Source organism: Mustelus asterias, chromosome 17 (genome assembly GCF_964213995.1).
Source record: "Mustelus asterias chromosome 17, sMusAst1.hap1.1, whole genome shotgun sequence".
NCBI lineage: Eukaryota > Metazoa > Chordata > Chondrichthyes > Carcharhiniformes > Triakidae > Mustelus > Mustelus asterias.
The window spans coordinates 21,651,986-21,672,733 of NC_135817.1; the positions used below are offsets into that span (position 1 = coordinate 21,651,986).

At 43.6% G+C, this 20,748-nt stretch overlaps 1 protein-coding gene across 1 annotated transcript in view; it reads right to left on the minus strand.

Annotated features, from left to right (window-relative positions):
- Positions 1-3,512: 3,512 nt before the first annotated feature.
- Positions 3,513-20,748, minus strand: part of rai2 (retinoic acid induced 2) — an 84,310-nt gene continuing 67,074 nt past the window's right edge. The window contains exon 2 of the mRNA XM_078232377.1: positions 3,513-5,285. Coding sequence (XP_078088503.1) covers positions 3,513-5,285 — 1,773 coding nt within the window. The remainder of the gene's footprint in view (positions 5,286-20,748) is intronic.

Consider the following 20,748-nt stretch of genomic DNA (forward strand, 5'->3'; position numbering starts at 1 on the left):
ATAAACCTGTTGGACTTTAACCTGGTGTTGTTAAACTTCTTACTGTGTTTACCCCAGTCCAACGCCGGCATCTCCACATCGTTGCAATTAAAGTCAGATACATTAGACTCCTGTGCCCTTCCATTGAATCCGAGCAGCAAGGTCACTAGGACTGGCTTGATGAAAATGAAGGTGAAATATGTGACCTCCCAGAACAAAAATGAGCAATCTTTATTGCCTAGCAGAACAACACAAGGTCAGATGTCAAGAAGGCAGTATTCCAACAGACCAGGGCTAATATCCAGAGACAAATCTGGAAGATAAAGGACAGCTGGTGGAAAGAGAAAGCCTGTCCATATATATGCTGATCATCATGACATGGCAAAGCTTTTTGATACCACCAGGGCTATTTGTTGACCAAGGCCAAATGGACAACATTTTATTTCCTCGATAGATGAGGGACTGGAGAATCCCAGCCGCGGACAGGGTTGGAGAATCTTGGCCAATATGACCAATTAATTGTAGCAACTATAAGATACGCAACAAGTAAGGTTTGTAAAGTTTGCTTAGATTTCACACTTTCTCCTAGGTTGCTTGAATGAGTTCTACTGAAGGATCGATTGTTATTTTATACAATTAAACCAGCTTTGAAAAGTGTCTGCATAAAACAATCACCAAACCCCATTCATACTATTTAACAATCCATACTGAAACTAGACCAACTGCCTATTAGACCAACTGAAACCCCAGAGTAGGTGGCCAAGATTCCTCTATCTGCTAATTTTAGCTTTAAAAAATTACCCTGAGTATGAAGTAGTTACTGCCTGCTTAATACTCATGCTGACTTACTTTTCAGTTAGGGAAGACTGGAATTTCACCCTCTACGTCACAGGATAGTTTATCTGTAAGCTGTTCACATTAACGACTACAAAATATTCACCAGTCAGATGTTTGTTTCTCAAGCCATTCTTTCCATAACAGTGCAAAAAGAATCACTCAAGAAGGATAGTTTGTGTAAGGTTGTTATTGTTGAAAAGAACATTTGGTATTTTGTTTGTTGCACTTTAATACATTAGTGTAGAACTGTATGCACATATCAAATTCCTAAAACTATTGCACAATTTTAATCTTGAAAAATGGCCATTTCAGTGACCCGACTATCATTTCAAAACAACGATACCCAATTAAAATGCAACCATAAATTGAAAGTTCTAATACAAATTCTAATATCTATATCATTGACAAATATTAGATGTAGACTTCTGTAGGAGAGTGGAAGTGTAATGACTTTTCAAAGCTTTAGAATTTCTGAAACTTAATTCAGTGCGAGATTCCGGCTACACAGTAAACTATTAATAAGTTATTTTCACCATTTGATCCTATAAACTTGATGTTTCATGAGGCTTTCTGATACTGCTGTGTGGATTAGTTCTTGGTTTTGCAGAATGTACAGGCTATGATAGTGAAAGTCTGCTAGTCTCATCAGCATAATGTGAGATTCAAGTTTAGTGTTGTGGCTCCAAGTCTCATTTTATGCAAGTTTTTCAGTGACAGTTTTATTAATAGCATTATCAAGATTTAACTGAAATATTCTAAATAAGTAGCAAAGTTAATGTACTCACGACTTGAAAACACTTTTACTCACTTTCTGGAATTTTCCCAAGCAAAGAAGAATGCTTTGCATATTTCTGCCTTTTTACTATGTTGGATGAATAAAGTAAACTGAGTATCTGAGAATGATTATAAGGCTTAAATTTCATTGTTGGTTCAGGTGACATTGTAAACTTCAATAACAGTTTCTAACTGACATCTGAGACATGTCATAACAGAGTGGTCTTGAACGAATTTTGGGAAGTAAACATGTTCACACACTCTCAAACTCTCTCACATACTCACAGTCCAACACTTAGACACACTCTCTCACACTCAGTCTCTCACATGCACAGAATTTGATTAAGCCAGAAGGAAAAGACTCATCAGTTTTCCTTTGCTAGCACTCATGGTGAATGTTAATGGTCAGAGTGTCCCACATCTACATTGAAGGATTACTAATTGTTATGTGACCACAAGCTTACACTGATAATCAACAGTTGATTTTTCAGGAAATATGTTCATTACTTATTAGAATTATTAAACACACACTAAGCTCAGGTGAGTAATGCAGAAACTGGTGTGTATGGATGTGCATTAATGTGAGCTTGTGATTTTCATCTAACCCCGGTCTAATCATGACAAAACGATGTGGTGCTCCTTAAAACATGCAATAGCGCATGAGATGTGAGTTCGTTGTCTCAATGTTAGATGAAATGAATGATGACTTTGATATAATGTCAGTAATTCTGTTGTGTGATTGGTGGAATCTGCAAAACCTCAAGAGTTCTTCACAGAAAGCCAACCCTAATGACATTGATTAATGACATTGTCATCAGTCTGCAGCTCACTGTTCCATTTTTGGAACTGATGAAATGGCTCAATGGTGGACAGCAATCATGTGAGAATAAGGCCATTGCCAGGCAGACATTATGTCATGTAGTGAAGCACGCAAAGTCATGGAGACAAACGTGTGTTTACACTGGAGTGGTTGTGGTATCTCCTGCTCTATTTTACTTCTGTGGCAGTTTTACATCCATCGTGAGCTTGTTATTTTCCAGGTTTATTTCAGACCATTGTGGAGTCAGAATTTAAGAACAATTTAAAAGATACCAACATTTTGGAATTTTCACTGTAAACGCACATTTAAAGGTTTCTTCTAGCCAGGCCACAGTAACAAGAATGCACAGCTAATTCATTGCTTTTAACTGGCTAAACCATTAGTCAATCAATCAAGCAGAAAACAAAGCATTGGTAATCATAAAAATTATGGTATGTCAAATTAAATGCATGTAACATGGTGTATTAAAACTAAGTACCACATTTATATTATACTGGATGGATTCGGCTGGGACAATTGCACCATGATATTTTTTTAAATTCTTAGAAATACAATTTTTAAAAAAAATTAACAAATGAAAAACAAGGAAACAATTGTTTGCCGATTTCTGAGTGATTGGTGGCTATTCCCAATCATGTCAAGCTTTGATGTTAAATAAGTTCCCATTGAAATGACCTACACTGTTTCCCATAAGCATTGAGACCAAGGCAGGAAAGAAACATAGCACCCCACGAAGTCAGGTTCAACGGGAAACATCTCTGGATGAGGAATAGTGTATCTTGCAACTGTAATCATCCTGTGTCAAAAAAGGCGCCTTGGCAATAAGGGCACATTTATAACCAGTGACTGTATTGCGAAAGCTTCAGTCGACCTCTCTGAAGTAAAGAAAGGGGCGGGGGGGAGGAACATGGGTAATTCAGATTTATTCCAATACAAGTTGTCAATGTGACTTTTAAAAAAAAATTAAATAAATATTCCATAAAGCTTCATTACTGCAAGATTTAATTTCATAACAGATCTTGCAGCATAATCTGTATTCCAGTTTGTCTTAAAGGTTTCCTTTTACTGTACATCCAGAAGTATTTTAAAATAACCAAATATTTCACTTCCTTGAAAAGAAGGCAGCTAGGCGCTGTTTTTTTATCGGAAGGACGTGGAAATCCTGCGAGCTCATTTTCTTTAACTTTATGCCTCTAGTTTTATTGTTCTTTTTGCTGTCTCTGAGCTCGAGTTGTGATTTGACATCGTAACATTGTAAAACAGATTCCTGCGATAAATCTGTCTTGTAAGAGAAGTTTTTTGTAGATACTCCGACGACAGTTTTGATTTTGCCGCAGAGAATAGCTGGACCAGCATCTTTTACAGACACGATGACTTTTGCAGTGTCCGTGCTGTTCAGGGTGTCAGGGTTACTGCCAACTCGCGAGTCAGTCCTCAGTCTGTTGTAGTTTGGATCAACCACCCACTTATGTTGGCCAGGAAACTCACAACTGTTGGACGCGCCATGCAACACAGCCTCTACTTTTTGTGCACCCAACAGTGGCACAGTGCTGGACCAGGATTCATTGGAATGAGATAAGGGCTCATTCAATAAATTAGCCGACAGATTAGAAGACCCGTTACCTGGAAGGTTTGAGATTTCTTTCATTTTTTTGGGGGTTGCCACTGATAAATCCAGCACACCATCCTGTTCAATCTGCTGATAAAAAAACTCATTTTTCTTTACCACAGACATTCTCTTCAAGGAAAGATCCAGCGCCTCTGTCTCAGCATTGAATTTGTAGTTTGCATTCTGATAATCCTGTACTCCTTGGTGTTGAATGTACTCTAAGATTTTTTGCTCTTCTTTCTCGTTTGAGGTTTGAGTGCTTCTGCTGGTGGTGCTGCCCCTGTGGGTAGCTTTTCTGTGTACGTCTGGGAATCTGTTAGGATCTGGATCCTTGGCCACAGGAATGGGGATGGGGATGGGAATGGGTATTGGGACTGGAAGAGGAACTATTACTGGGTAAGGAACAAGAAGTGTGGCCGGTGGAACTAATGGAGAAAACAGTCCACTGCAGTTCTGGTGTGGGGTAGAGGAGAAAGCACCAGCCATGTTCTCGGGATTTGACTGGACATTTGGTACTGGCGGCACTGTGCTATGGGAAGGGAAAAAGTCCTGGAGGACCGTAGCAAAACCAGGGATCTGAAGAGGAGGTGGTATATCATACTCCTGTGTTGGATTTAAAGGTTTCTGGCCCAGTGGCTGGGACTGAATGCAGGGGCCAGCTGTGCCCTGAATAATGTGGTTCTGGACAGAGTTCATAGGGCTTGCTGTAGGTGAAGCAAGAAGCAGTGGAGAATTTAAATGTTGAATCAAATGTTGCTCCAGTAACAAAGACAGCGGTACTGCACCTTGATTAGTCATGACCCATGGTGCGTTACCACTAGCAGGTATCTGGGGCGCTGAACTCCCAGCCACTTGCAAGTGGATCGGTAAGACCATAGGACTATCTCCTAAACAAATGGGTTGCAGGACTGTAGCGGCCACTTTGAGCGACACTCCATTTGGTGGGTCTGTTTGTGGTGCGATAATAGAAGATGCTGGAACGGCTACTAAGGGGGAAAGTGCTTTTTTCATGAGACCGGTAGGATTGATATTCCAGGCTTCTGCAGTGATGAGCTGAGTCACTCCATTCTCCAGTTTGCTATTTGCAATTGTCGGGGACGGAGAGTCTGTCACGTCCATCGGTAGATTAGACTGAGCCTCTTTGTAAAATCGATCCATTTTGTGCTGGTTCAAGCATTTTGTGCTACAGAACTGAAGCTTGCTCTCACTGTCACTCGTGTCCACATAGTCTTTGGTATGGTGGCCGTGTTTGCACCAGTCACAGACCTGCAAAGTTAATTTTTAAAAAGTATTAGCGCTCAAACGCTTTCCAAACCCCCTCAGCCATTGGGACGTACTTTAGAAGTTACACAATTGTATGATACAAAACAATAAATCCTCAACTGTTAAGGGTATCAGACCCAAGCTATGTTGGAAGGCTTTTTAAAAATGGACATTTCTTCACTTCCCTGTTTTGGTCTACCTATGTAGAGCGCTGATGCAGCCAAGAGACATTGCACAGCATCCACTCACGCTCCTCAACAATGGTCAGAACTCTACCACTTTGCCTGCCATGGGATCGGCGCGGGCGAGGAAATCTCCATTGACCTCAGGCGGAAATTTCTGGTCTTGCCCAAGTGATGCAGTAAAATCCCAATGTGTCAGTGAAGCTGGCCCAGGATAAATTAACAGTTCAACTATGAGATAAATCTAACGTCAAATTCAGGAGAAAGCTCTTTTCCCAGCGAGTGGTTATAACATGAAACTCGCTATCAGAGGAGATGATTACAATCAATCACACGGATGCATTTGAGGGAAAGTTAGATAAACACACAAGGGAGCAAGGATGCTACAATGATAGAGTAAGATAAATTGGGGTGGGAAGGGGCTGGTGTAGAGCAGCATGCATCCGTGAGGCCGAATGACCTTTCTTTGGGCTGTGCACTCTATGCAAGGCAATACTTTTTATTCCTTCCTGCGCTGAAGCAAAGTCTAAGCTGAGGAACTTTCCCATTTGGACAATATTAGAAATGAGTATGGATTTGATCACTCTGTGCCACAATTATTCGAGGCCCTTTCCTCTGCTGGGTAGAAGTATTAGCTGCTCTGCCACTAGCAGATACAAAGCAGGATGGTTCCAGCTTCAACTCTGCCATGTGCTGAGCTTGACCCACTCCACAGCCAGAAAGCACTGAGGGTAGGAATACTGAGGTTGGAGTGGCACTTCCATCCATCATTCGGTCGTGTCCTCTGGAGCTGCTGGCCAATCGGATAGGCCGGCAGCACCATCAGCTCTGGCAGTGCCAGGTAGGCATTGATGGCAGCTGCCAGGACTGCTGCTGAAGAGAGGAGACCAAAACATAGCATCTCCAGAGCAGGTCAGTCCGGGGTCTTGGGGCAGGGAGGTTAGGGAGAAGGGCAGTGGGAGGCTGGGAAGGGGCTGGGTTTAAGGGAGGGAGGGGTAGAAAGAATGGAGAGGGTTCATAGAAATATAGAAACTAGTCGCAGGAGTAGGCCATTCGGCCCTCTGAGCCTGCTCCGCCATTCATTTTAATCATGGCTGATCATCAAATTCAATATCCTGGTCACCCCTTCCCCCCCATATCCCTTGATTCCTTTAGCCTCAAGAGCTATATCTAATTTCTTCTTGAAATCAGTTCAGTCTAAGGAGGGGCTGCCCCGCGATTAGAAAAGGGCAGGCCCCAAACAGCAGCCCCTCCTCCCACCCCTTCCTCCCAACCTTTTAAACATTTTATGTAAAAAGATCAGGCTTCTTGCTCCCACCCTGCTGCCCTAGCCAAATGTTTTATGACATGGGCAGTGTATTATCTGAGTCAATTGACTTGATAACAAGCCCAATTCACCCTGAATTGTTCAATTAGTTATGGTAGGTGGGCTGCTGATTTCGGCACACACCCACTCCCCCCATCTTTTGGGGGTGGGCAGGAAGGTGGCGGGAGGGATGCCCACCCCATTTTATGTGACAACCCCCACTGTAAATACTCCCACCACTGGCACATGAAATTCAGCTCGGAAGATGTGAACCTGCCTCGGTTGATGATTTTGTCCTGAACTGGAATTGTGATCGTTCCTGTAGCTAGAATAATCAAATCATCATAAGCTTGAACAGGGTCTATTGCAGGAGTGAGGGAAAGTTACGTGAATCAATAGGGTAGAGTTTGTCGCTCAATTATGGATACCTTTGCGCCAACGTTGATGAGCAGTGACATTGAAATGCCAACAATCCTTTAAATGACCTGGTGAATAAATAAACTTTAAGCTTTACCATCCAGGCTGATACATACATGCCATATTTCATTCTCAGGAATAGATTTTGCCACATTTCAAACTGATGTCTTTGAGGACCTGTACACCTTTGAAAAGATTCCTTTCTAAGCATGAGTTACACTTTTTTCCCCTAAGCTGGATATGATGTTGTGCATTGTTGGAAACCTCTACAATTTGAACACATATTTGAGGGTATCTGACTGTGATGGGGCAAGTGTTGATGAGACTGCTCAGTCTCTTTATCTCTAACCCTTGCATTTGAGTCAGTTGGGCAAGCTGTGTCCGTAACTCTACGTCTGACGGTGCATTTCTGCATAATCTCTTTAAATCAAAAAATAGCATATTCAGTTTGGACTGCCAAGGTCATGGCTTTATCCAATGTTAAATCAACGTTCTCCATGGAGAGGTGTTCCTTCATTCATAGAGTTGAAGTTTTTTTCAGGAAGTTGGTCATGAGTTGGCTCATTAGTTAGTGTGCCAAATTTACATGTTGAAGCCAACTGCCAGGTATTGTTTTATGGACTTACCATTTCCCTGGTATCTCTGCCAGAATGTATATCGTTCGACCAGCACACTTCTCTTTGGTGTGAAGTGTTTTTCAAACATGCTTACAACCTTATCAATTGTAGATGTATCTTGAATGCTCGCTAGCCTTCAGCCCTGAGGCAATGGACGAGCACCATCTTCTCACAGGCTGCTATGGACCATCCATACTCATCACAAGCAAGTAGGTCTTGAACCCTGAAGTCCATCAATACCACTGCATGGGTGGATCTCCCAGTAAAGAAAGGAAAGATGCAGGAGAAGATAACTTTAAACTATTCTTTGTTTTTTTCACCAGATATTGTGTTTTGTCTCAAAGGTATGAAGAGATGACTCTTACTAAGTTCTATGTGCATGCTCAGAGGGCCGAATGGCCTACTCCTGCGACTAGTTTCTAGGTATGAAGTTCTTACTAAGTTCTATGTGCAAACAAGACTTTATTACAAATGCTCTTAAAGTGCCTGCTGCCTGAAACTTCCAGCTTAATTTCTCTTTTATTCACCACACTCCCAGCTTGACTCGCAACTCATTGACCATTCAACTGACTGGCACAGTCAAACACCCAATCATTGAACACAGCACACACAACGCCAGGCAATGACCATCTCCAATTAGAGAAAATCTAATCATCATTTAACGTTAGGGCCACCATGACCATTGGGGTCACTATTGACCAGAAACATAACTGGACAGCCACAAAGATACTAGAAAGGACTATAAGAGCAGGTCAGAGTTCTAGTGAATGACTTTCCTCCTAACTCTTCAAAGCTTTTCACCATCTACAAGTCACAAGTCAGGAGTGTGATGAAATACTCTTCACTTGCCTGAGCGAGTGCAGCTCCAACAACACTAAAGAAGCTCCACATCATCCAGAAGAACAAAGTTCTTTTGATTGGTACCCCATCCGCCACCTTAAACATTCACACCCTCTACCACCAGCGTACCATGGCACCGGTGTGTACAGTTTACAAGATGCACTGCAGCATCTCATCAAGGCTTCTTTGACAGTACCTCTCAAATCCACGACCTATACCACCTGGAAGGACAAGTGCTGCAGGTGCATTGGAACACTATCCAAATTCTCTTCCAAGTCACAACTACATCACGCTATTCTTTCATTATCGCTGGGTCAAAGTCATGGTGCATTCCTAATTGCATTGTGGGTGTATCTACACCACATGCATTGCAGAAGTTCAATAAGGTGGCTCACCACCACCTTCTCAGGGACAATGCAGGATGGGCAATAAGTACTGGGCTTGCCAGTGGCGCTCAAATCCCATGAATGAAGAAAAAAAATCATTATTGTCAAAATTAAAATTAAAACATTTTGATGATTGCTCATGTGTTTTGAAAATAGAAGTCCCAACTTCTATTAGAAATTAGAGACTTTTATTGTTAAAAGGTGGTCTCTAAACTAAGTGGAAATTTTGTGTTAATGGTACGTTAACTTACTGAACCAAACATTCTCTCCTCTAATACCCCAGGCATAGATTTCTTGTCAGCGTTTGCTTATATTCATCAGTGAAGTGAGACAACCTGAGCTGAAAACTTCTCCAAGACTTCAGCAAATATTTATATCGTGACTTTAACATGATGAAATATTGCAAGGCACTTCACCAGAGATTATAAAGTGAAGTTATAAAAAATAATTATAAAATAAAAATTATAAAGTAAAATTAGATGCCGAACCACAGAAGGCGATACGAGTAGATGGCCAACAGAGTAAGACATACAGAGAAGTATTCATGGCCAACGATCAGAGACAGAGCTCGTCCAGTTAAAAAAAAACCTGCCAGCAGGTTCCTACCTTTTTTGCACCAGCAGATGACAGCTGTGTGGTGTGAATCCCAAAAAAGCAGAGCAAATAGAAACAGCTAAAGCGGGCAAAAATCCATCTTTTACTTGTGTGAAATTGAGTCGATTATACCAAGACTCCATTGTGCAACCTTACTTTGAAATTAAATGCTTGGCTGTCAGTCAACAGCAACTAGAGCACAAAGAAAATTGAAAGCAAGTGAACATTTATACAGCTCTGACAGTTTTGAGCTCTGCTAAACTACCTCAAAGTGCTAAACTTACTTATATTTAGATCTTATCACTCTTATAAAGTTATTTTATAATCCAAGCACGAGCTTGTAAAATGATCTCTTTAAAGTATTTGTAATCACTAGATTGTGCTGCTCAATTAGTGTGCTGTAGAGTTTTTGTAAATTACTCACTGCCTCTCTCATCTTAAAATGCTGGATTATTTCAGTCGCTTCCAGGTCTCCATTCATCTCCTTCTGTGACCCATGTAAGGACTGGCTATCCAATTTTCCATTTCTGCAGAGGAACATTTGGTCTCCACTAACCTCCTGAGCACCAGAAATATTCTCAGAAGATATTTGAGTGGGAAATCATTAACAAGAAAATCTTTCCTATTCTCAAATGGAGACAAAGGGCAGGATTTTCCAAAAACTGCACCGAGTGCTGGAGGAGGTGAGAAAAGTTGTGTGAAAGTCGCTGGTTTCACAGCTGTCTTTCTCGCCAGATCAAACAGCACTCCGTACAATTTCAAAGTGTTGGCGAGGATCACACAGCTAACTTGGCAGGGACGGCCCAACCTCACTGGCAGCCAGGGTTCTGAGATCAGGGTGCCATTTTTAAAAGGCACCTGATCTCAAATTCAAAGTAAAGGCCTGGCCCCACTCCACCACACCCCCATCCCTCCATCATTGTGGCATGGGGCTTCAGTGCCCCCCCCCCCCCCAACTTCCCACGATTGACAGCATTGGGCATCTCCCTCATGCCCTTACCATCATTGGCATCCCAAAATGATGGGAACCCAACCCTCCCATGTTGTCCCTGGTGGAAGCCCCATGCCCCCAGGCCCCGCCCCGACAGTGCTCACCTGGCAATGTCAATCTGGCAGTGTCAGGTTGGCACTGTCAGTGTGCCAGGAGGAGATTCCAGGGCACTGTCCAGCTTTGTACCTCACCAGCTGGGGGCTATACTCACCTCCGGGCACCCAGTGTGGTCATCAAGACTGGTTTTCATTTTTGGATGCCAATAGTGATTCTTTGGACATCGCTGAAAGCTGCAGCGTTAAACAGTTTAAACATATTGAAATCAATTCAGATTTATGATAATCAGGTTCATGCCCATAGAGGGAAGGACCTGGGAACATCATGTTCTGTGTTCTGGTGGTGGAATTCCCATTATGGCCCTCATGCAAGAGCCATAATGGGATTTGTATCTGCGGCAAACTGGCCTGGGACAATTAGAATCATAGAATCCCGACAGTGCAGGAGGAGGTCACTTGGCCCATCGAGTCTGCACTGACCACAATCCCACCAAGGCCCGATTCCCATAACCCCACACATTTACCCTGCTAATCACCTTGACACTAGGGTCAATTTAACATGGCCAATCTACCTAACCTGCACATCTTTGGACGAGGGAGGAAACCGGAGCACCCGGAGGAAACCCACGCAGACACAGGGAGAATGCGCAAACTCCACACAGACAGTGACCCGAGGCTGGAATTGAACCCGGGTCCCTGGCGCTGTGAGGCAGCAGTGCTAACTGCTGTGCCACCGTGCCGTCCTGATGTCTGAGTGGTGGCGACTGGTGATGGGAGATCCTCAGTGATTGGGGGGGAGACAATGTCCTGGGAAATAGAGGAACCTGGCACAGGGAGTGATTGGCAGCGGGTCCCAATATCCGTGGGAGGGTGGGGGAGATGTGACAGGAGATCTCCCAGTCCACTGGGAGATCATGACTCCTGCACAATGGCACCCCTAAAACTCAGCAGCCGGCTTCACCAGTAGGATTAGGCTCTGTCCCCTCCCCCTGCTGGCGAGAATTGCATTGTAGCACTCTTTGTTGACAGAGTGTCATAAGACTACATTTTGCAACTCGCTCAGAATACCAGTCTGAAACTGTCCCATTTTGTCACTCGTTCAGCATTTAGAAATTTTTTGAGAAGTTTGCCCCCAATAGCTGTGGTCATCAAGCTACAGGTAATTGTATCTGGAAGAGACCTTTCCTGAAAATAGGCTTTTGCAGCAATAAGTGTTGCCATTTTGCTGCAGAGTAGAAATTATTACTTAAAATGAACCAGCAAGGTAGTAATTTTTCCTAGGTTTCACAGTACATTTGTGAATTTTATTAGGAGATGACTGGAAAGCCTCTTTAATTTCTGGGAACAATGGATCCCTGGGAAGCATATTTTATTCTATTCTCTCCAAAGGCCTCAAACTTCCATTTGACATAAATTCATCGAATGTGAGTCTTCATATCACTAAGAACCTTTTTCTTTTCCGTCTTCCAGTCATAGAGGAAAATGAATGATTTGTACTGCTGTATTCCACCTCTGGGCGGCATGGTGGCACAGTGGTTAGCAATGTTGCCTCATAGCTCCAGGGATCCGGATTCAATTCCGGCCTTGGGTGACCGTGTAGAGTTTGCACCTTCTCCATGTATCTGTGTGGGTTTCATCTGAGTGCTCCGGTTTCCTCCCACAGTCAAAAGATATGCAGGTTAGGTGGATTGGCCATGTTAAATTGCTCCTTAGTGTCAGGAGGATTAGCCAGATAAATATGTAGAGTTATGAGGATAGGGCCTGGGTGGGACTGTTGTCAGAGAGTTGGTGCAGGCATGATGGGCTGAATGGCCTCCTTTTGCACTGTAGGGATTTTATGATTCTCTCTCATCCTACAAAATATTCCTATTTTCTGGATTTTATATTCATATAGCTTGCATTAAAAATTGTTCTTTTTCCCCAAGAATTGGATTGCTTTGCAATTCAATTAGGAGAGGGATCTTACATGTTTTGGGGGAAAAAAGCTGAGATTATTATATTCATCTTGAGAGAGATATGAAAATGGCCCTATAAAATCAAAATCTACACACCATTTTCATGTTTATTTTTCAGTGTTGTGCAGCCAATGAAAGCTACATCACAGCACAATTCCCACTCATTAATGTCATGGAAACTGTAATGGTGCCAATGAAGGCAAAGTCCAGAGCCAATTTCTGTGCTCAGAATGCTAGTTCCATAGAAAACTCTTTAGCCTGCATAATAATAACAGATCAATCAATGTTTAATATGTCATTCCTTGTTTATTAGGCTACGTTTGGTTTCAGCAAAGCTACAATCCCAAGCCTCTGTAAATCCAGCGTTAACAAATTAACTTACAGTCTCTTAACAAATCCTACACTACTGCCCAAGTCAATTCAAAATGTTACTGTGTCTTATTTGATGAATGGTGTGACTAGATTCTGCTCAAAACAACGTACGAAGTATGGTTCTTCTAATTAATCACCAAATTTATGGAAAACGAATTCATCTAATTTTAATCTTAATTATGCAATTTTATCCATAAACTGCTAAACTGTAATAGTCCATGTTGTGATCCCAGCAAACTTGTACTTGAGCACATAATTGCTCCTAATTTTAATCTCACGTGGCACAGTGACGCAATGATTAGCACTTCTGCCTCACAGTCCAAGGAACCCGGGTTTGATTCCCGGCTTGGGTCACTGTCGGTGTGGAGTTTACGCGTTCTCCCCATATCTGCATAGGTTTATCCGGGTGCTCCGGTTTCCTCCCACAGTCCGAAAGATGTGCTGGTTAGGTGCATTGGCCATGCTAAATTCTCCCTCAGTGTAGCTGAACAGGCACCAGAGTGCGGCGACGAGGGGATTTTCACAGTGACTTCATTGCAGTGTAAGCCTACTTGTGACAATAATAAATAACCTTTAACTTTAACTTTAGATCTCACTTGAGTAGAAGCATGGGGTTTTCACAGCCGGGACATCTCTGGAGCCATTCAATAATGGTCTGAAGCTCCGGATTCCAGGATTCCTGCCCATATTCCTAGCACAGCCATTTTACAACCTGGCCAGCACATGGATTTGGGCCAGCTTCTCCAAGATTTGTGGTTCATGGCCCTCAGAGAAATGGCGAACCGTGATCTGGATTCAGGAACCTTTTGAAATATAAGTTCAAAAAATCATACTCATGCCTCCCTGCCACTCCCCATGGCCCCTCATACTCTCCATGCCAACTCAATGCCAACTCATTCCCCCAGTCACCCAATGCCAACTGCCTTAGCCAACTCAGTACCAACTAATGACTCTCGCATTCACTCAGTATACACTATGCACATAATCGATAAGCCATAATCAGCCAACAATGGTAAGTGTGGGACTTCTGAGGAAAAAATAATTCAGAAATGTTCTTTGAACCCAGATGGACTTTCTACCTGCCTGCCTGGCTGAGAGTCCAGACAAATAAAAGTATGAGCTCAACAGGAATTTTGACAAGTGAAGTGAATTTTTCACTTTGTCTGATTGGTATCTTTAAGTAGTTATAGTGAGTGAATTGTTCTTTCTGTGATCTCTTTTGTAAAGTAAAGTTTTGTAAAGTTTTTATTTATTTGTCACAAGTAAAGCTTACATTAACACTGCAATGAAGTAACTGTGAAATTCCCCTAATTGCCACAGTCCATCACCTGTTCAGGTTAATGCACCTAACCTGCACATCTTTCAGAATGTGGGAGGAAACCGGAGCACCCGGAGGAAACCCACGCAGACATGGGGAGAACATGCAAACTCCATACAGACAGTGACCCAAGCCACGAATCCAACCCAGGTTCCTGGCGCTGTGAAGCAGCAGTGCTAGCCACTGTGCTACCGTGCTGCCCCATTTTGTCAATGTTTGACTGTTTAATCGGACAATATTAAGAGGTGTGAAGTGTTTGAACCATCTGCTATTGACAATTTTATAGGGTTATAGGAACAGCAGCATTCTTTAAAGAACAGTTCTAAGTAGGCGATCTTTTTCTTAGCAGTTTCACACTTGCCATTGTTATTATATGTCTCCTAGGTTATGTAACATAGTCCACACCGCTAAATAGGCGTGGAAGGGGCATGAGTTCACATTGAGTTTGCACGGAGGGTATGAGGAGCCATGGGGAGTGGGTGTGGCAGTTGAGGTGGTGTGAGGAGTGAGGGTCTACCTGCTTTTATTATGACAGGGGCGAAGTCCCAGGGAACTGAGGCGGGCCTTCTAACCAGCCACCTTTGATACTCACCCACTCCCACGGTGACCTTGAATCTGCTTCTGGGTTTGGAAGGCCCGACTCCATCCTACAACCACCTCCCTAAAGCGCAATTCGGAGTCCTTTAAACCGAGGCAAATCTGCCGAGTTGGAAAATATTTCAACTCAAGCCTTGGCAGAAAAAAGCTGACCCCATAGCGGAAAACAGAAGCAAGGAAATCATGTAAAACCTTTATAAATGACTTTATAAATGACTGGTTAGACCCCAGCTGGAGTATTGTGTCCAATTCTAGGCACTGCAATTTAGGGAGGAAAGCAAAGGCTTGGAAAGGGCGATTCACCAGGGAACAGTGATTTGAGTTAGGTGTGGAGACTAGAGAAACTGCTGTTGTTCTCTTTAAAGCAAATTAAGCAAAGAGATGGGGGGTGCGGGGAACTGTTTCCATTGGCAGAAAGGTCAGTAACTAAGGACACAAATGTATGATGACTGGCAAAAGTACCAGAGAGGAGATGGGGAGGATTTATTTTACAGAGCAAGTTGTTGTGATCTGTAGTGTCTGAAAGGGTGGTGGAAGCAAGTTCAAGAGTAACTTTCAAAGGGGAATTGGAAATATACTTTATTGCAGGGCTATGGGCAAAGACCAGGAGAGTGAGGCTTGTATGGAGCATAAACATTGGTTAGACCTTCGAAATTTCTGTTACTGCACTGTAAATATTATGCAATCAGACAGCTCTTACAAAGGGCAAATTAGGTCGAATGGGCTCTTGCAACTCAAGTCTATGATTCTGACATAGGCATTAAAGTGCAGTTCCTGCCGTTTGAATCCTAGTAATCAACTGTTACCCTCATTTGGCATTAGGTACTCTGACAGTGAGTGCCGGATTCTCCGACCTCACCCATGGCTGGGATTCTCCAGCCCCAGTGCAGTGAATGGAGATTTGGCTAAGGGCCAAATTCTTCGTTCTGGCTGGTGGCAGTAGTGGGGCATGAATGGCCTGAAAGCACAGTACAGCACTGTGAAGATGAGATAAAATGACATGCTGTCGTGGTGAAATTAGGTAAACAAAATACAGAATGCATTAACAAATTTATCACAGATAAAAAAAGAGTGCCAGAAGGTGCTTTGGAATTAATCTCCGCTTTTAAGCCTCGAGATTTATTTGTAAGATTTGTAAATAGTTCAGACCCCTTATGCATCTATTTAAACCTTTTCTTCCATTTTCAAGACAGATTTGCCTTCAAGGAAGAAGTAACAGGAAGATTTCCTCTGTGCATCACATGTAATGGACTCATGGATGGGTCAGTGATTTACCACAAACAAAATCTTACTTTACTTCTGTACACATTTAATACTGATAGAATTACAGTATGGTTATATTGCACTTCTGAGAATTGAGAATGCAGTGCTAGTGGTAACATCAAGTTATACTATCCTTCCTACAACATTCTCTGCTAACCCCGAACTAAGGCTGGATGAGAGTGCCTGCTTTTACTCAACATCAGAAACTTCAGTGTGGTCTACTGAACTTATTTAGATTGCTTTTAACATAAATGTTTAAAAAGCTGGTTTTGTACCTTTGCATTAGGCCCCAGCACTTTGAGGTTACAGGCCTGTCCTTCTTCTGCCCGGCTTCCAAATGGCACCTCAGAGAAGGTATGATGTGGAAAGTGGCTGCTAATTCTCCCATTTGGTTCCCAAGTAGTGCTGCACACAAACATTTTAATGTCTTTATCTGACCTTGCCTGAAGAAGGCACACAATAATGTACATGTCATGCAAATCACTGTCAAGGATCTCTACTCAAACGTCCTTTAAAACTAAAGTGTAGCTTAAGGACAAACAGCTCCCAGATGAACCTTGTGCCACTGTTTGAAGAGCTACCGTTTAGCCAATATGTGTTTGAAATTGGACTTGTGCCCCAAGCTAGTGGCCAGTCAGTACATCAGGTGAGGTATGAGACCCATGCAAAATTCAGCAGCACATCTGCATCTGAGCAGTGAGCTGCAAATATTCAGTGAGTGTCCTGATCGACAAGCACTTTGTGTTTGATTTGGTGAGTCTTGGGTATGGGTGTAGACAAGAAGGGAGGTTCGAGCAATCATGACACAATAGGCGGAATTTTCCCATCCTGCCTGCCACGGGAATCGTAGTGCACAGGTCACGTTGACCTCGGAATTGATATTTCAAATTGGGATGAGCGTGGCCGGAAAATTCCGCCCAATGTCAGATTAAGTCTCAAAGTGGCTCAGCAAAAACACTCACTTCTGGGGAAGAAGGCTATGCATTCAAGACCAGCTTCAGAGATGTGACAATCCAATGCAGTAATGAGGGAGTGCTGCATCAGAGGTGCTGTCTTTTGGTTAAATGTTTAAACCAAGTCTTGTTTATCCACTCAGTGCACATCAAAGAACCCAAGGCAAGATTTCAAGAAGAGCAGGGAGATCTCCCATGACAAATGTTTATTCCTCAACTAAATCACTAAAACCAATTATCTGAGCATTATCTCATTGCTGTTTGTGGCTTCCTGTTGTGCATAGATTGGCTACAGAAACAGACACAATATCCAATTTAATGATGAATGATTCTGAAACAAAAAGCATCACATCTAATCCAGAGTGGAATTCTTATGATGATGTCATAGCCAAAGAGACACAGAATGAATTCAATGCCAGAGGTGGAATTTTCCCGCCCTGCCCGCCACGGGATTCGTAGTGGACGGGACAGAAAATTCAGGGGACTGTGAAAAAGTCTGTTGACATCGAATGGGAATTTTAGGCTTTGGGGCGAGTGCAGCCGGAAAATATCGCCCAATGGATGTGATCTTCCGGCTTTTCATAGAGGGTTTTCTGGTTTTGCCGATTGTGCAGCCCTGCTGTGAGTTTCCCAGCCAATGAGTGACAGTTGGTGTCTCAGTGAGGGAGTGTTGCTCGGGCTGCAGTGGAGAGTGACAGTTGGTGTCTCAGTGAGGGAGTGTTGCTCGGGCTGCAGTGGAGAGTGACAGTTGGGGAAGTGTGGGGAAGTTTTTTGTTTTCTTTTTTTCTTGCTGGTAATGGCTTCAGGGATGGCAGTTCAGGCAGTATGCTGCATCTCCTGTGGGATGTATGTGGTGAGGAAATCCAGTAGTGTTTCAGGAGATTTTAGTTGTAAGAAGTGCATTAGATTGCAGCTTCTGGAGGAGCGTGTAAAGGAGCTGGAGGGGGAGGTAGAGGAACTCCGCATAATTCGGGAGGCGGAGGTGGAAGTTGATAGGAGTTATAGAGAAATAGTAACTCCTAGAAATGAGGCTTGGGTCAATGCCAGGAGGAGGGGTAAGAAGCAATCGGGAAGACAATCCCCTGGGGCGGTTCCCCTCCATAATAGGTTTTCGGTGCTGGAGGCTACAGTTGAGGAGGAATCAACTGAGCATAGAGAGCAGATCTCTGGGGGTGAGCCGAGTGAGAAAGCTCAGGTGGTTAGGGGCTGTAAAAGACTGGGCCTTGTGATTGGGGACTCCACAATTAAGGGGACAGATAGGAGGGTCGGAACTAAAGGTAGGGACTCAGGGTTGGTGTGTTGCCTACCAGGGGCTGGGGTCCGGGATGTGTCTGACAGGGTATTCAGGACTCTTAGGGGGGAGGGAGATAAACCACAAGTTATTGTACATGTGGGGACACACGACATAGGGAGGATAGGGGAAGGGGATATTAGGCAGGGATTTATGGAGTTGGGGTGGAAACTAAAGGCCAAGACTGACAGAGTGGTTATCTCTGGACTCTTGCCTGTACCACGGGATAGTTTAGAGAGGAATAGGGAGAGGGAAGGTTTGAATTCATGGCTGAGGGGATGGTGCAGGAGGGAGGGGTTCAGGTACTTAAGCAATTGGGGCTCGTACTGGGGAAGGTGTGACCTCTATGAGAAGGATGGTCTACACCTTAATCAGAAGGGGACCAATATCCTGGGGGGTAAATTTGCTAAGGCCATGCAGGGAGGTTTAAACTGATTCGGGGGGGGGGAGGGATCCTGAGTAGTGGGGCTGAAAGTGAGGGATGCATGGATGGGGACTGCAATGCACGGCATTGCAGAGGTGGGGTGGAGCAGGGTTTGAAATGTGTATACTTCAATGCCAGGAGTATTCGCAATAAAGTGGGTGAACTTGCAGCGTGGATCAGTACCTGGGACTTCGATGTTGTGGCTATTTCAGAGACATGGATAGAGCAGGGGCAGGAATGGATGCTGCAGGTCCCGGGGTTCAAATGTTTTAGTCGAAGTAGGGAAGGAGGTAGAAGAGGGGGAGGGGTAGCATTATTGGTCAGAGATTGTATCACAGTGTCAGAGAGGAGGTTTGATGAGGACTTATCTGTTGAGGTAGTATGGGCGGAGATTAGAAATAGGAGAGGAGAGGTCACCCTGTTGGGAGTCTTTTATAGACCTCCTAAAAGTTCTAGAGAGGTTGAGGAAAGGATTGCGGAGTCAATCCTGCTTAGGAGTGAAAGTAATAGGGCAATTGTTATGGGGGATTTTAACTTGACTAATATTGACTGGAATTGTTATAGCTCTAGCTCGTTAGAGGGGTCAGTTTTTGTTCAAAGCGTGCAGGAAGGTTTTTTGACTCAGTATGTAGACAGGCCAACTAGAGGTGAGGCTATATTGGATCTGGTGCTGGGAAATGAGCCAGACCAGGTGCTAGACTTGGAAGTTGGTGTGCATTTTGGTGATAGTGACCACAATTCGGTTACGTTCACCTTAGTGATGGAAAGGGATAGGCATGAACCTCGGGCCAATGGTTTTAGCTGGGGGAAGGGTAATTATGAGGCTATTAGGAGAGAATTAGGAAACATAGGTTGGACTAGGAGATTACAGGGACTGGGAACGTCCGACATGTGGAGTTTTTTCAAGGAGCAGCTACTGCGAGTCTGTGATAGGTATGTCCCTGTCAGGCAAGGAGGAATTGGTAGGGCTAGGGAACCGTGGTGCACCAAAAAAGTTTCTTTGTTGGTTAAAAAGAAAAAGGAGGCTTATGTTCGGATGAGACGTGAGCACTCGGGTAGTGCACTAGAAAGCTTTAGATTGGCTAAGAGGGAGTTGAAGAGCGAGCTTAGAAGGGCTAAAAGGGGACATGAGAAGACTTTGGCGGATAGGGTTAAAGAGAATCCTAAGGCGTTCTATAGGTATGTCAAGAACAGAAGGTTGGTTAGGGCAAGTTTAGGGCCAGTTATAGATGGCAGAGGGAAGTTATGTGTGGAACCGGAGGAGATTGGTGAAGCATTGAACCAATATTTCTCTTCGGTGTTCACGCAAGGGGACATGAATATAGCTGAGGAGGACACTGGGTTGCAAGGGAGTAGAATAGACAGTATTACAGTTGATAAGGAGGATGTGCAGGATATTCTGGAGGGTCTGAAAATAGATAAATCCCCTGGTCCGGATGGGATTTATCCAAGGATTCTCTGGGAGGCAAGAGAAGTGATTGCAGAGCCTCTGGCTCTGATCTTCAGGTCGTCGTTGGCCTCTGGTATAGTACCAGAAGATTGGAGGTTAGCGAATGTTGTCCCATTGTTTAAGAAGGGGAACAGAGACTTCCCCGGGAATTATAGACCGGTGAGTCTCACTTCTGTTGTCGGCAAGATGTTGGAAAAAATTATAAGGGATAGGATTTATAGTTATTTGGAGAGTAATGAATTGATAGGTGATAGTCAGCATGGTTTTGTGGCAGGTAGGTCGTGCCTTACTAACCTTATTGAGTTTTTTGAGAAAGTGACCAAGGAGGTGGATGGGGGCAAGGCAGTGGACGTGGTATATATGGATTTTAGTAAGGCGTTTGATAAGGTTCACCATGGTAGGCTTCTGCAGAAAATGCAGATGTATGGGATTGGGGGTGATCTAGGAAATTGGA